General features: G+C 52.9%; 1 protein-coding gene across 1 annotated transcript in view; it reads left to right on the forward strand.

Moving 5' to 3' along the window:
* The window catches only part of CTDP1 (CTD phosphatase 1), a 936,891-nt gene that overhangs the window by 112,422 nt on the left and 808,834 nt on the right, over window positions 1–15,635 (forward strand). The window contains exon 3 of the mRNA XM_086965522.1: window positions 9,742–9,835. Within this exon, the coding sequence (XP_086821648.1) occupies window positions 9,742–9,835 (94 nt within the window). The remainder of the gene's footprint in view (window positions 1–9,741; window positions 9,836–15,635) is intronic.

The raw sequence follows: 15,635 nt of genomic DNA on the forward strand, positions 1-15,635 counted from the left end.
GAACCCTCCCCTCTTCTCCATTGGCTGGCTTCCTAAACGGAGGCCAGCCATTGGAGCAGAGGCCCAAGTGATGTCATTCTTTGTATCTAAGCCCGCCCTTTTGCGATTGGGGGCCGTGTTTTTTACTTTCTGGGCTATAAACAACAGTCAAAACACGCCCAACAGTCAGAAAAAGACGGGGATTAGATAGAAAGAAGAACCATTTGTCTGTAAGCCCCGTCCTTTTCAGACTGGTCGGCGTGTTTTTGACTTGTTTACAGCCAAGAAAGAAAGTAAAAAAACACGCCCCCAATCGCAAAGGACGGGCTTAGATACAAATGGCAGTGCTTGTTATATAGCGCAAACTGTACCCAAAGGTGTCGAAGCGCTTTTCATTAGAACCAGTTATATTACATAATTATGAAATTCATATTTTCTGAAGACCTTTTATAATAAAACTGGTTCTATATGTAACTGGTTCTAATGTAAAGCGCTCTAACACCTTCAAGTAATGTTTGCGCTATGTAAACTCCTACATAAACAAATAATCGTAGAGTCCCGAAGTGACAAGCCTGCCTTCAGAGACAGCAAATGCGCTCCCTTGACTTTACTGCAGGCAGCAGCGCCAGTGACGCGGTTTACTCTGTAGAGCCACCCGGCCTGTAGAGCATCATGAGCGTGTCGCCTCCAACGGCCCTCCCTCCTGGAATTGTAGCTCCGGAGCACTGCCGCTTTCCGGGCCTAGGCACCCAGCCCGTGCTGCTGCAGGGTGCCCCTTCCTTGTATGTGCACTGTGCAGGGCACAGGTCGGCTCTGCGACGTCCCGTCCGTGGGATCCTTTCCCCTTCTCTGCAACCCCCTTTCCACGGGCTAGCGCCCACTACGAATATGGTGAGTGTGACATGCCTACGGAGCAGGAAAGCTAACCGCTCAGCGGGCATGGTCTTCCAGCCTCCGGATTCCGCTCCGACGATACAGGGCCTCGCTGTCCCCTTACTCATAGGTCTGCAGCTCTTGAATGGGACTTTACCGATCCTCCCCCTTGTCTCTGCTCCTAGCACAGATTTGGAAAGGGTTTTAGTGGTTGCTCGGGTTTACGAGAGCAGGGTAAATTCCAGACAGGTGAGTCTCCAGGAGGCTGCCGTCAGGTGCTTGGGGTAGGAGGTTTCCATTAAAGTCAGTGAAGTTGAACGCTTCACTAACGTGCGTAGAGCAGGTGACCATTGACGTCCTTGGGTACTGGACTACCGAGGCCCTGCAGCAACCATGCCTTTGAAGCACGTTCATGGACTGTGACATTACTAACAAGATCTTCCTCTGTAGTCCTTTCACTGGGTAGGAGATTCAAACACCCGAACTCTAGACATTTTGAAGTTGGTGGGTGTACCTTGGGTCACTTGGATACATAACACAGTACACTGTCCGCAACATAGTACAGCACAGTTTTGGCAGTATTGTTTTGCTATGTTGACCACTTAACACGCGCTAATACGGTCTCAACGTTTTTTTCATCTAACTGGTGTATGTTTGTTACTTGAATGCATCGCTCAGCAGCTGATCGGTGACCAGTATATATTTGCAAAGAGTCAGTCACTGCACAGCGCTACACGTGGAAGTGAACTTTTTTTCTGTCATGTTTGATCAGTGTGTGAGATGGAAACTTTGTTGAAATTATGCAGCAGGTGTATTATATAGAGAATGCCGTAAATCAGTAGGGAAATGCCACATCTGCAGAATCACTTAATCATTGCGGTCCTGTCTGTGTGTGTGTGTGGCTCTGTCTGTGTGTGTGTGTGTGTGGCTCTGTCTGTGTGTGTGTGTGTGGCTCTGTGTGTGTGTGTGGCTCTGTCTGTGTGTGTGTGTGGCTCTGTCTGTGTGTGTGGGTGGCTCTGTCTGTGTGTGTGGGTGGCTCTGTCTGTGTGTGTGGGTGGCTCTGTCTGTGTGTGTGGGTGGCTCTGTCTGTGTGTGGGGGTGGCTCTGTCTGTGTGTGTGGGTGGCTCTGTCTGTGTGTGTGGGTGGCTCTGTCTGTGTGTGTGTGGCTCTGTCTGTGTGTGTGTGGCTCTGTCTGTGTGTGGCTCTGTCTGTGTGTGGCTCTGTCTGTGTGTGGCTCTGTCTGTGTGTGGCTCTGTCTGTGTGTGTGTGGCTCTGTCTGTGTGTGTGTGGCTCTGTCTGTGTGTGTGTGGGTGTGGCTCTGTGTGTGTGGGGCTCTGTGTGTGTGGGGTTCTGTGTGTGTGGGGGTTCTGTGTGTGTGGGGGTTCTGTGTGTGTGGGGGTTCTGTCTGTCTGTGTGGGGCTCTGTCTGTCTGTGTGGGGCTCTGTCTGTCTGTGTGGGGCTCTGTCTGTCTGTGTGGGGCTCTGTCTGTCTGTGTGGGGCTCTGTCTGTCTGTGTGGGGCTCTGTCTGTCTGTGTGGGGCTCTGTCTGTCTGTGTGGGGCTCTGTCTGTCTGTCTGTGTGGGGCTCTGTCTGTCTGTCTGTGTGGGGCTCTGTCTGTCTGTGTGGGGCTCTGTCTGTCTGTGTGGGGCTCTGTCTGTCTGTGTGGGGCTCTGTCTGTCTGTGTGGGGCTCTGTCTGTGTGTGTGTGTGGCTCTGTCTGTGTGTGGCTCTGTCTGTGTGTGGCTCTGTCTGTGTGTGTGTGTGGCTCTGTGTGTGTGGCTCTGTCTGTGTGTGTGTGTGGCTCTGTCTGTGTGTGTGGGTGGCTCTGTCTGTGTGTGTGGGTGGCTCTGTCTGTGTGTGTGGGTGGCTCTGTCTGTGTGTGGGGGTGGCTCTGTCTGTGTGTGTGGGTGGCTCTGTCTGTGTGTGTGTGGCTCTGTCTGTGTGTGTGTGGCTCTGTCTGTGTGTGTGTGTGGCTCTGTCTGTGTGTGGCTCTGTCTGTGTGGGGCTCTGTCTGTCTGTGTGGGGCTCTGTCTGTCTGTGTGGGGCTCTGTCTGTCTGTGTGGGGCTCTGTCTGTCTGTGTGGGGCTCTGTCTGTCTGTCTGTGTGGGGCTCTGTCTGTCTGTCTGTCTGTGTGGGGCTCTGTCTGTCTGTCTGTGTGGGGCTCTGTCTGTCTGTCTGTGTGGGGCTCTGTCTGTCTGTCTGTGTGGGGCTCTGTCTGTCTGTCTGTCTGTCTGTGTGGGGCTCTGTCTGTCTGTCTGTCTGTGTGGGGCTCTGTCTGTCTGTGTGGGGCTCTGTCTGTCTGTGTGGGGCTCTGTCTGTCTGTGTGGGGCTCTGTCTGTCTGTGTGGGGCTCTGTCTGTCTGTCTGTGTGGGGCTCTGTCTGTCTGTGTGTGTGGGGCTCTGTCTGTCTGTCTGTGTGGGGCTCTCTGTCTGTCTGTCTGTGTGGGGCTCTGTCTGTCTGTCTGTCTGTCTGTGTGGGGCTCTGTCTGTCTGTCTGTCTGTCTGTGTGGGGCTCTGTCTGTCTGTCTGTCTGTGTGGGGCTCTGTCTGTCTGTGTGGGGCTCTGTCTGTCTGTCTGTCTGTGTGGGGCTCTGTCTGTCTGTGTGGGGCTCTGTCTGTCTGTCTGTGTGGGGCTCTGTCTGTCTGTCTGTGTGGGGCTCTGTCTGTCTGTCTGTGTGGGGCTCTGTCTGTCTGTCTGTGTGGGGCTCTGTCTGTCTGTCTGTGTGGGGCTCTGTCTGTCTGTCTGTGTGGGGCTCTGTCTGTCTGTCTGTCTGTGTGGGGCTCTGTCTGTCTGTCTGTCTGTGTGGGGCTCTGTCTGTCTGTCTGGGGCTCTGTCTGTCTGTCTGTCTGTGTGGGGCTCTGTCTGTCTGTCTGGGGCTCTGTCTGTCTGTCTGTGTGGGGCTCTGTCTGTCTGTCTGTGTGGGGCTCTGTCTGTCTGTGTGGGGCTCTGTCTGTCTGTCTGTCTGTGTGGGGCTCTGTCTGTCTGTCTGTCTGTGTGGGGCTCTGTCTGTCTGTCTGTCTGTGTGGGGCTCTGTCTGTCTGTCTGTCTGTGTGGGGCTCTGGGGCTCTGTCTGTCTGTCTGTCTGTGTGGGGCTCTGTCTGTCTGTCTGTGTGGGGCTCTGTCTGTCTGTCTGTCTGTGTGGGGCTCTGTCTGTCTGTCTGTCTGTGTGGGGCTCTGTCTGTCTGTCTGTCTGTGTGGGGCTCTGTCTGTCTGTCTGTCTGTGTGGGGCTCTGTCTGTCTGTCTGTCTGTGTGGGGCTCTGTCTGTCTGTCTGTCTGTGTGGGGCTCTGTCTGTCTGTCTGTGTGGGGCTCTGTCTGTCTGTGTGGGGCTCTGGCTCTGTGCGTGGGTGCAAATGCAATAGGTCTCGCATTTCGAGAGATTAAGCTATTGGCATTGTAAATGACAATGCCATTTATTTATGTTTTAAAAACAAAAATAATGTCATGAGTCATGCCAATAGCTCAAACTTTAACAAAGACAAGACCATTGCATTGTAAATGCTTGTTCTTCTTCTTAGGTTGTGAGAATCTGTTTTCTTGGTTCAGGGCTGCCCCTTAAATACTGTATTTAGGGGCGTTTTAGGGGTCTCGGAGTCAGTAGCCAATGGGCTACTGACCTTAGGGTGACTACACCCTTGGTGTGCACACCCCACGTGGGGAAGTGAGCACAATCCCTAATCCTGATTGAGGAGTGCCTGCCATCTGCAAGATGGCGGGCACTGAAGAGTGGGCTTCACCTTGCCTCCCCCACCTGAGGGGTGGAGTTGGCAGATGTGGGCACACCTGGGCTGGCTAGTTTTTCCCGTCTGTCTTCCTGCCGAAAAGGGGAGACAGGAAGGGAGCCTGCTCCTGATAGCAGGAGATGCTGGGGGTCGCATTACAAAGGCTGCCAGGCCTTTTAAGCTCCCCTGCCACAGATGGTTCTTCCTGACCTGGGGGAGGTGTGAACACCTCTGCCCAGGACAGGCTTTGTTTCTGGGCTCCGGGAGCGAAGGCTCCCACCCTAGGGTACAGTAACATGACTTGTGGTGGCAGGCTAGTGTGTACCAGTTAGGGAACCCACCAGAGGCTGGTTGTTTTTCAGGGTGTAAAAGGGTAGCTAGACAACCAGTGACCAAAGACCCTTTTGTGTTGCCCGGCGGTGTCGCCTCTATTACCCACAAAATATTAATTAATGAAGAAGCAGGCGCTGGAGACTGAAAGGCAGGAAACGAGGGTTTATTCTCTCCGGAGGAGAACACATCAATTCGGACAGCAAGTATCGTCACGAGGTGCTCTAACCGCATCTCTGAGGCCTGGCCTCTTATACACAGGTTTATTGCTTTATTACATGAAACACATATTTGTCAATACTCTGATGTTCGGAAAGGCATCCTAGGAATCCCCGCTTCAAGCCCGTTCCCACACGTTTACAGTTGAAATCCCCACCCCGGTCACAACAGGTGATGATTATCGCGCAGCTGGACATTCCGCCGATTCACGGAATGTGTGGAGTTGATCGGATCTCATGGGGTGAAGGGTGTTCGATCGACTCGAGGGTCCTTTGATGGGGGGAAGCTTCCTACTGTACGGGGGTGTGATAAACAGTATCCGCAGGGCCAGGTGGCGGCCTGGGAACAAGGGAGACAAACGGGCACACAGGAAAAGGGGGTTTGTATCAAAGGACTCGGGACCATGAAAGGGATGAAGGGAGGTGTCGCGCTGGGAGATGGATGGGATTCCGAGGTAGAGCTGCGCTGAAGAGGGGTTTATGACCCGAGGCATATGAGAGCGAGGGGGGTTGTCAGCATGCGGGGGATGCCTGCGGGGCTAAGAGAGAGTGAAAGACGCGCTGGCTATCAGCTAGGGGCAGAGGGGCCATGGTGCTCAAAATGGCTGCCGCTTACGCGCAAGGCATGTGAGAGCGGGGGTGATCAGTGCGTGGGGGTGCTTGTGAGGGTGAAGAGCCGTGCTGGGGGTCAGGGGTGTGCAGAGGGTGGTTCTGATCAAGGCAGCTAAAGTGGAGGGGGTGTGCGACAAAGAGTGTGGCATCGGGGCAAAGGGAAGATGGCGCAGATAATGTTCACCAAACCGTATTAATTTTCCACAAGGGGGCATGTCTAAGATGCCCTCTGGGAGCATTTTTCATTACATCTCACACAGGCATCAGTGTGGGTTTAATGTGCTGAGAAGTTTGATAACAAACTTCCCAGTTTTCAGTGTAGCCATTATGGTGCTGTGGAGTTCGTAATGACAAGCTCCCAGCACCATATACTCTTAATGGCAGCACTGCACTTACAATGTCTAAGAATGGACTTAGACACTGTAGGGGTACAGGGCTCTTGCACCTGTACCCTCACCACTGGCATAGGACACCCAGCTTGAGGGATGACTGATCTACGCCAGGGCAGTGGGTTGTAGGCATGACACAAAGGGATGTGTGCCATGTCGACTCTTCACTTTGTTCTGCACCAAAACACACAGCCTGGTAGGCAGTGTGTGTGTGTAGAGGAACAGGGCCTCTATGGGTGGCACATCAAGTGCTGCAGCCCTTAGTGGTCTTCCCTAGTCACAGTGCCCTGGGTACCTGTGGTACCATTTACCAGGGGCTGACCTGTGGCTGTAGATGCCAATTGGGTTAGTTTTGGGGAAAGCACAAAGGCAGTGGGAACCTGATTGGCAGGGACCCAGGGCACATCAAGTGAAAGCGCATCAGTCTGGCAAAAAGTTGGGGGGGGGTTACTGCAACAGAAACCCACTTTCCTACATCCGAGGTCGTGTGTATTTGCAAATCAAAAAGTCATAAATCTTAACACAACACACAGTGTATTTAATACATTCAATAGTCCAGTTCTTCCAGAGACTTCGATAATGCAGTGCTGACGCGTTTCGGCCCTTTACTTATTGGCTTCTTCAGGACATAATGAAAGGAGTACAAAAATTCTCAAACTTAGAGCATGCCAAGCGAGAAAGGTGCAAAGGCCTCAGCTGTGGGGAGGCATCACAAAGCCCGTTGCCTACCTCGAGGCTGGTTTCCCGGAGAGCAAGTAGAAGGCGGAGCGTGGAAATGCAGTCCACTGCTAGACTGTATAGCAGCACTGCATAGGTCCGAACCAAGAAGGTGAGGTGCAGCACGTCACCTTCGCATCATCCGAGCTCACGCCACATTAGAGCAAAGCGGGGGCGCAGCCCCAGAGCCCTAATGGAGAAACAGCCCGTGTTTGTAACTGACCAAATACATGTTTATGCTGAGTATCGGCTCTTCTATGACCTTCATTTAAGTTTCTGTCCACAGCAGGTTTATCAGATCTTTGGTGAGGAGCTCCTCATCACAGTTGAGCAAGCTGCTCTGATTGTCCTTGATCTTTCCGCAGATCATTGCACATTTGACTGTTACACTGCCATCTACACTGAAAGAGTGGTGTGGGATATCCAGGAGTACACTAAACTGCATTAGTTCAGTGGCCGGAGTCCACCGCTTTGCATGTGCTCTTTAGAAACATCCTACTGCTGATACCTGTATGGTGTTCCCCAAGATTTCCCCTTTCATCTGCTACTGATTGTTTGCTGCATGTGCCCATTATCTTAGTTGAGAGGCCAGGAAAAGGCCCACCTCCAGGCATAGATGACACACAAATCTGCATTTGTTTGGAAAATGACTGGGTGCCTGCTACAGAATTTATCCAACATAGGATATGGGAAATCTTCTCTGAGTAAACTATGCCAAAGCACAAATCCTTGTCCTGGGAGTAAATTATGCCATCTCACACGCTCTCTTTGGTTTTATCCTTTTGTTTTGGGCCTGTCCCTTGCACTTCTCAGTACAAAATCAGTAGATTATTTTTAGGCCTTGCTTACTGGACCGCACATGCTTTGTCTGTTGCAAGACATTTGCTTTCACGGGGCTTAGAGCCCTCCCATGGACCTGGTGTGGCAGTTCAGGCTGGACTGTTCCCATGGGAGCAGGGTCGAGACTGATTTGCATTATGGCTGGGTCTAAACTGTGGTGGTGTGGTGAGCAAAAAAAGATGGATTAAACTGAGACGTGTGACTGGGGGTACATTTTTGATTTGTTCAGCAGTCGACCCATAATCTGTTCTTTTTGCTTTCATCTCATTTTGCAGGCACACTTGTAATGAACGCTCTTACATAATGATGCAATCAGCTGTTTTTAAAAAATATATAGATTTAGTCATGCGTCGCAGCATCTGGGATACTGTACAGCATAGCTTAAAAACTTTTGACAAAGCCAATAGATCACAAACGCGAGCTATATACTGCCTTTGGCAATGCTCGTTATGGTTGCAAAACGTGCAAGTTTCTATAATTTACAAAATTCTCCCTTTCCTACAAACTAAGGTGTCCTCTCACAAGGTGCCAAAGCTGTTTCAAGAATATTATATATTGATTGATTAATATATGTAAAGGCATGCCGAAGAGTCTTATAGTCTTGAAGCCTATAAAATTATACTGCCATGATGTGCTTGAAGTTTTTAAAGGTGTGACCATGCCAAAGCAGGTTTGAAAATACCCACTGCCTTTCAAGAGAATACCAAGATCCAATTGAAGATTATGGGGAAGTTTTCGATGCTGCTCAGAAGGCTCCGACTGATGGTTGGATACTTCCCAGGTGCATCGTAATGGGCTGGTCGACCTCCTTATTTTGATGGAGGCAGTCTGAAATAAATCTGACCGGTCCTTCTGGCTGGCTTCTAACGAGCTGAGAGTCTATCCGCCAGTCAGAATGCAGAAAGTAATCTCAAGGGTGGGCCTTTCCGTCCTTGAGGTTACGATGACTGTTTCCGACCCGGTTTCCATGCTGGTCTGTCCAACATGGAAACCATGTCGGAAAGCGTCTTTGGGGTCCCCCTGCAGGGTCTTCTTGGGTGCACGGCCTCCAGTTGGAGACCGAAGGGGCACTTATGGTGCCCCACTGTTCATCCCTGCACCTTGTGGCAGGCACCATGAGATGCCTGCCACGAGGTGCCGGGATAAACTGCACCTTCCATCTCTCAATCTGAGCTTGTTACAGCCGGTTTACACCTGTAACACGAGCTCCCATTGAGAAAAGTGGAATGTGACCGAACAGTGTTCGGTCGCATTATAATATGCCGGTCGGGACTGCCCACCGGGTGTTGGTCGGTCCCATGACCTATGCAGTGTCAAACGGAAGTGATTCCGCCCAATGAGGGCCTTAGTATTATCCACTAAGCCCAGAATACAAGTAGCAGGGTTGACTTAAAAAGATAGTGCTGCCCTACATTCCTACTAGAAACCTCTGTTCAGGTTCTCTGCTTCTGATTTGACAACACTCCTTAGTACTGACAAAAACATAGTGGCTGTTGTCTGCGAATGCTGAACCCCAAACTCCGAGTGGAGTCAAAGTGAGTTTGTGTCCAGAAACTCAATAAATCTGAACTTTAAAATAAAAGAAAAGCAAAAAAATCAGTTGTCTGAAGTCTTGGGTTTTGTGGCCATAACCGAAGAATATCTTTGGAAGGTGGTATTCACCTCATCCCGGTGAAATCTAGTAGTCTGTTGCTTACCTTTCTCACCGTTTTTTGTACAGTTCAGCCCTTCGAGGTTATTGCAAGATGACAACTGTTGCTTTACAAAAACAGCGGATCCATAAATAAACTGTAAATTGTTCTATACTGTCAAATGTATGCTGATTGGATATGTAGCTTGATTTCGACTAGACACCTTCAAACATGCAATAGTTATTTCAGTGATTTTTTTTTTCTTTTTCTTAAAAAGGGTTTCTAAAGTAACGTACCCACGTTTTGTGAAAATGTCTCCATTTTGCAGTTCGATTCTTTTCCTAAGGGTTTTTAAAAGGTTATGCAAATATTTTGTGTTGAAAATTGTAGATCTCATTTAAGAGCTAGTTTCTTTATATGTTTTTCCTGAATAGGTTGCAGAGCAAGAATGGAAAACAGCAGGTGCCGCGATCCACAGCCACGGTTTCCATGGTTCACAGTGTACCGGAACTGATGATTAGCTCTGAGGCAAGTTGTCTGGATCAGCTGTTCATTATGTAGGTCCGTAGTCCACAGGGGCCGCCATGGGTTGCACTGATGGAGCACATGCTGCACAAGGAAGGGGCAGACATGTTCATGCTCTGTCACTTTCTTTTTTAACGTTCCTTTATAAATATTCCTTTCAGGGTTTCACTGATTCCATATTCTTGTCATTTGATTGTCTCTTATGTTGCAAATGTTCCTTGGGCTAAATACTTCGGCTGGCGGAAGTGCCAAATGATTCGCTTGCAAAATACACTTTAACGAAAGGCTCAATTTAGTGACCTACAGGTTGCAGCGAAGCTCAAGCTGTAAATTGAAAGAATAATCAGTACCAGCAAATATATGCGTGTTCTTGTTAATAGTCTTCTATAGATGTGGGCAAGTCAACAAATGAGCTGGAAGAAGCTGGGCTAGAGAAGAGCCTGTGCACAAGCTGAACCCTGGCAACATTTGCTATGTAAATCCTACAACAAACCTCATGTAAAATATGATAAATATGATAAAGCCTCTTCAGAATTCAAAATGTGTATTTCTTTAACATGTGGCACAAATAAGTAGTTAAAAGTGATAGTTTTGTACAACTGGTAGTCTAAACTCACATTTGGAAGTGCTTTCTTATGCGATAATGAACAAAGCATTTGGTGAAGTGAAACATTTGCCTACGACTACACAGTTTTTGTGGGGAAACCGCAATTAATCCAGGTTTTCTGTTTTGTACAAATCAGCCAGTAAAGTTTGTATCTGTTTGTCTTTCCTTATGTGAGGCCTTGTTTTTATTTTTCTATAGCGCTTACTACCCCTGACAAGTCTTACTTCTTAGTGCAGGTTTTATATATAGCGTGAACTCGACCCAGGTGCTTTTCAGGATCCCCAGTTACATTACATAAGGTCGCATAATTTGTTGATAAGCACTGGCAGATTCAATTATTTACCAGAATAACAGGTTGTTGAGCCGGTGCCGAGACTCGAACCTAGTTTCATAGTATGCAGCTTTGACCATAAGGCCACATCCTGGATTCCGTGAAGGAGCGCAGCAGGCAGAAGCCACATGAAATCTCAGCTCGTTATGGTCTTGCAGTTCCAACAGGACCTCTAGCTGAGCCAGAGCCAGGCTTCAGTCTTGAGCCTTGCTCTAGCTTTCAGTGCCCACCTCCAGTCTTCAAAAACCTTATGATCTGAAAGAAACACGTTAGTGTTAGATTCCTTACCTTAGAATATCCCCAGGCGTCAGTCTGGATCCGGAAACTTTTGCGTAGCAGTACCCCTGCGCGTCGGTAGGCGTCGTCTGCAGGCGTCCCCTGCGGCTCTGCGTCCGTCGTTGGCGTCGTGCGCCGTGATGACGTCGCTGGAGTATATAGACGCCGCCTCCGCGCGCTGACGTCAGTTCTTCTTTTTTCCGCGCCAGTGGACGCAGATCTGAAGAGCAGTACTCCGGTCTTTGACCAAGTTTTTCGACTTATTATCACTTTGTGCCTGTTAGGATGCCTGGGTTCAAGCACTGTGATGACCGTGAGCGCACGATGTCGGTCACAGACAATCACCGCCTCTGTCTCCGGTGTCTGGGCCCCGACCACGACGTGGACTCCTGCGTCGACTGCCGGGCCCTCACCAGCAAAGCTAGACGGGAGCGGTCCCGCAAGCTACTGGAGCTCCGGGTGTCGGCCCCACGTCGGGACCGGGAGCGGTCCCAGTCCGGCCGGAGGTCGAGAGAGCGTTCGAGGGAGCGGTCGCGGGGCCGCGCCGAGCGTTCCGGAAGTCGACACCACTCGTCATCCTCGTCAGGTAAGAAACACAAGAAGTCGGGGCGTCGTCATCGTACCCCCGACTCCCCCCGACGCTCGCGCGATGCGGCCGGGGGTTCGGGTGACCCCAACCCCGCGGCTCCGCGAGAGTCGCCGGCGCGGCCTGCCCCATACCCTCAGGTCCCTGGGCACGGTGCGACGCCTGAGGAGATAGAGGCGTTCCTCATGGCCATGAGGGCCCTGTCTCCTCCGGCGGGTTCCACGGCGCCTGCGGGCCCAGTGAACCCGTCCGGGGGCCCTAGCGGTTCTGCTGACCCTACCTCGACGCCGTCGGATGCTCCGGCGCCGCCGGCGGCGCCGATCCCGGCGCCGCTAGGGCCTTCGGGGTCGACGCCGGATGGACGCCCATCCAACCCGGCGCCGATTCCATCGGGGTTGCCCACGGCTCCGCGCGACGCTGGTTCCTCGGTGCCGGCTTCGGGCGGCACTGGGGCTCCGGCTCCGGCTCCGGCTCCGGCGCCGCCGTCCCCTTACCTTCACGGACGCTGGGCCGGACGGGCGTCGCTCGACGCCGGTACCGGCGCCGATGGGGCCCATGAACCCCGAGGAGCCGGTCTACATCGTTGACTCCGAATACGGAGAAGATGAAGAGTTCGGTGAAGGTTGGGAGGGGTCCGAGGACCCTCTGTCACACGAGTGCCAGTATGACCCGGACTGGACAGGTGGCTTGGGGGATGCCAGTGGTCTGGACGACTCTCCTAACCCTGGTCTGATCTCTCCTCCTTCCGTGGCATTGGTGGAGGGAGCTGCTTATTCTGTGGTGCTGATGAGGGCTGCCAAGGCCTTACACCTTGAGCTCCCCGTCGCGGCCGTGAGGCCTAACATCCTCACCGAGGTCTTCAAACCGCAGTCATGCCCACAGGAGCCACTGCTGCCGTTTAATGAAGCCTTGTCGGACGTTCTGTTGGGCACGTGGTCCAGGCCCGCTTCAGGTGCGCCTGTCGATCGGAACGTGGCCAGGCGCCACCGTCCTTGTCCGGACGACCCCAAGTTCCTGTCTACCCACCCCACTCCTGAGAGTCTGGTGATCCAGGCCTCGACCTCCCAGTCCGCATTCCCGTCGGCCCCACCCGACCGGGAATCCAAGAGGTATGACCAATTTGGCAAGAAGGTCTTCTCGTCCATTAGTTTGGGCCTGCGGTCTTGCAACACCGCCGGCCTCTTGGGCCGCTACACCCACTCTGTGTGGGATACGGTCGCGGAACTGCTGCCAGAATGCCCCATGGAGGTGCGGGCAAAACTCGGTCAGGCTGTGGCTGAGGGCCGAGATGCAGCGAAATATTAGATACGGTGTGGTCTTGATACGACCGACTCGCTAGGCAGAGCTATGTCAACGACGGTGGCGATTCGTCGCCACGCCTGGCTGAGATCCGCCAATTTTTCGGCTGATGTCCAGAGTACATTGATGGACATGCCGTTTGATGGCTGTCACCTGTTCTGTGACAAGGCGGACCACGCGCTGGAACGCTTCAAGGACTCCAGGGTCACGGCCAAGTCCTTGGGTCTCTCGACCCAGCATCAGCAACCGGGTTCGTTTCGCCCCTTTCGTGGCCAAGGAAGGGGCGCCCCCACACGTGCTGCCAGCCACGCGCCGCAACAATCCTTTCAACGCGGTGGCGGCCGTGGAAACCGCCGTGGTGGCGGTCGGGGACAACGGCGGGGTCAGACCACACCCTCCTCCGCAGCATCTACCCCAAAATCCTCCTAGTCCGTGCTTTCGGCCCCATGTGACGCCAGTGGGTGGCAGGGTTCGCCATCACCACACTCACTGGCGCACGATCACTTCGGACAGGTGGGTGCTGCAAATTGTCCGAAGGGGCTACTCCCTCCCCTTCGAGACCTCTCCTCCAGCCATGCCACCGCAGAACCACCGTGTGTCGGGGGACCACTTGACACTTCTGCAGGAGGAAGTTACGGCCCTCTTGGCCAAGGGGGCCATCGAGCGCGTTCCTGGGCCAGAAGTAGGACGTGGTTGCTATTCCCACTACTTTCTGGTGCCCAAGAAGGACAAGGGGGGCCTACGTCCTATCTTGGATCTAAGGAACGTCAACGGTTTCCTCCGGAAGGAGAAGTTCAAGATGTTGACGTTAGCTCAGGTCTTGGCTGCTCTAGACCCACAAGACTGGATGGTAGCGTTGGACTTGCAGGACGCCTATTTTCACATCCCCGTCCTGCCGGCCCACCGGCGTTACCTGCGGTTCACGGTAGGCCTGGAGCACTTTCAGTTTATCGTGCTTCCCTTCGGCCTTACCAGCGCCCCACGGGTGTTCACAAAGGTGATGGCGGTGGTCGCAGCCCATCTGCGCAGGTTAGGGGTTTCAGTCTTCCCCCTACCTAGACGACTGGTTGTTGAAGGCGGGCTCGCCCCAGACAGTCGTCCACCACCTTCAGATGACGGCAGACCTCTTGCACGACCTGGGGTTCTCCATCAATGTGCCGAAATCACACCTGTGTCCCTCTCAAAAGCTCCTTTTCATCGGAGCGGTTCTGGACTCGGCGCAGTTTCGGGTTTATCCTCCGGAACGGCGGGTTCGGGATATTCAGGCTTTGATTCCCATCTTTCAGCCGCTATCCCGAGTTTCGGTCAGGTTGACGCTGCGGCTGCTGGGACTGATGGCTTCCTGCATCCTTCTGGTGCATCACGCCCGGTGGCGGATGCGGGCTCTGCAGTGGGACCTGAAGTTTCAGTGGGCCCAGCATCAGGGCAACTTGTCCGACCACGTCTTGATCTCGGAGGGCACTGCGAGACAACTGCAGTGGTGGCTTACGGACCGCGATTGGGTCAGGGGCAAGTCCCTCTCCCTTCCCCAACCGGAGCACGTTGTCGTGACAGACGCGTCCCTCCAAGGCTGGGGTGGCCACTTGGGAGAGGCAGAGATCAGAGGCATCTGGTCTCCGGCGGAGTCCCGGCTCCATATCAACCTGTTGGAGCTGCGGGCGATTCGTCTGGCACTGAAGGCATTCCTCCCCTTTGTCAACGGGAGTGTAGTGCAGGTGTTCACCGACAACACCACCGCCATGTGGTACTGCAACAAACAGGGCGGAGTGGGGTCGTGGACCCTTTGCCAGGAGGCTCTGCGCCTCTGGCAATGGCTGGAACGTCAGGGCGTGACTCTGACGGTTCAACACCTGGCAGGTTCTCTGAACGCCAGGGCGGACGAACTCAGCCGTCGGTGCTCGATGGATCACGAATGGCGTCTGAACTCGGACGTGGCGCAAGGCATCTTTCGGCAATGGGGAGAGCCTTGGTTAGATCTATTCGCCACAGAAGAGAACGCGCAATGTCATCAGTTCTGCGCGTTGGAGTTTCCAAGACGGCACTCGCGTGGCGACGCCTTTCGGCGCGAGTGGAGTTGCGGTCTGTTATACGCCTTTCCGCCTATACCACTTCTGCCCAGAGTGCTGAAGAAGATCAGGCGCGACCGGGCCCAAGTTATCCTTGTGGCTCCGGACTGGGCTCGAAGGTATTGGTATCCCGAGCTACTCAGCATGTCAGTCGGTCCCCCGATCCGCCTGCCCCTTCAGGAGGACCTTCTGTCGCAGCAGCAGGGGACGGTCCTCCACCCGAACCTGTCCAGTCTCCACCTCCATGCTTGGAGATTGAGCGGCGGCAGTTGAGGCCATTTGACTTGCCTCCTGAAGTCTGTGATGTTATTCTGGCAGCCAGGCGTCCCTCCACTAAGTCGGTATACGCCTGTCGGTGGAACAGATTTGTGGCATGGTGCACAGCAAAGGCTGTGGATCCTCTTTCTGCCCCTCTTTCGGAGGTTCTTCTGTTTCTTCTTTCTCTTGCCCAGCAGGGCTCTGCTCTGGGCACTATCAAGGGCTACCTTTCTGCCCTTTCAGCCTTTTTGAGGCTTCCTGATCAGCCTTCTTTGTTCAAATCCCCGATTGTCACTCGATTCTTGAAAGGCATCACTCACATGTTTCCACCTGTTCCGTTTGTGATGCCTCAGTGGGATTTGAACCTGGTTCTGACCTTT

The sequence above is a fragment of the Lissotriton vulgaris genome, chromosome 4_1 (genome assembly GCF_964263255.1).
Source record: "Lissotriton vulgaris chromosome 4_1, aLisVul1.2, whole genome shotgun sequence".
In the NCBI taxonomy this organism is placed as follows: Eukaryota; Metazoa; Chordata; class Amphibia; order Caudata; family Salamandridae; genus Lissotriton; species Lissotriton vulgaris.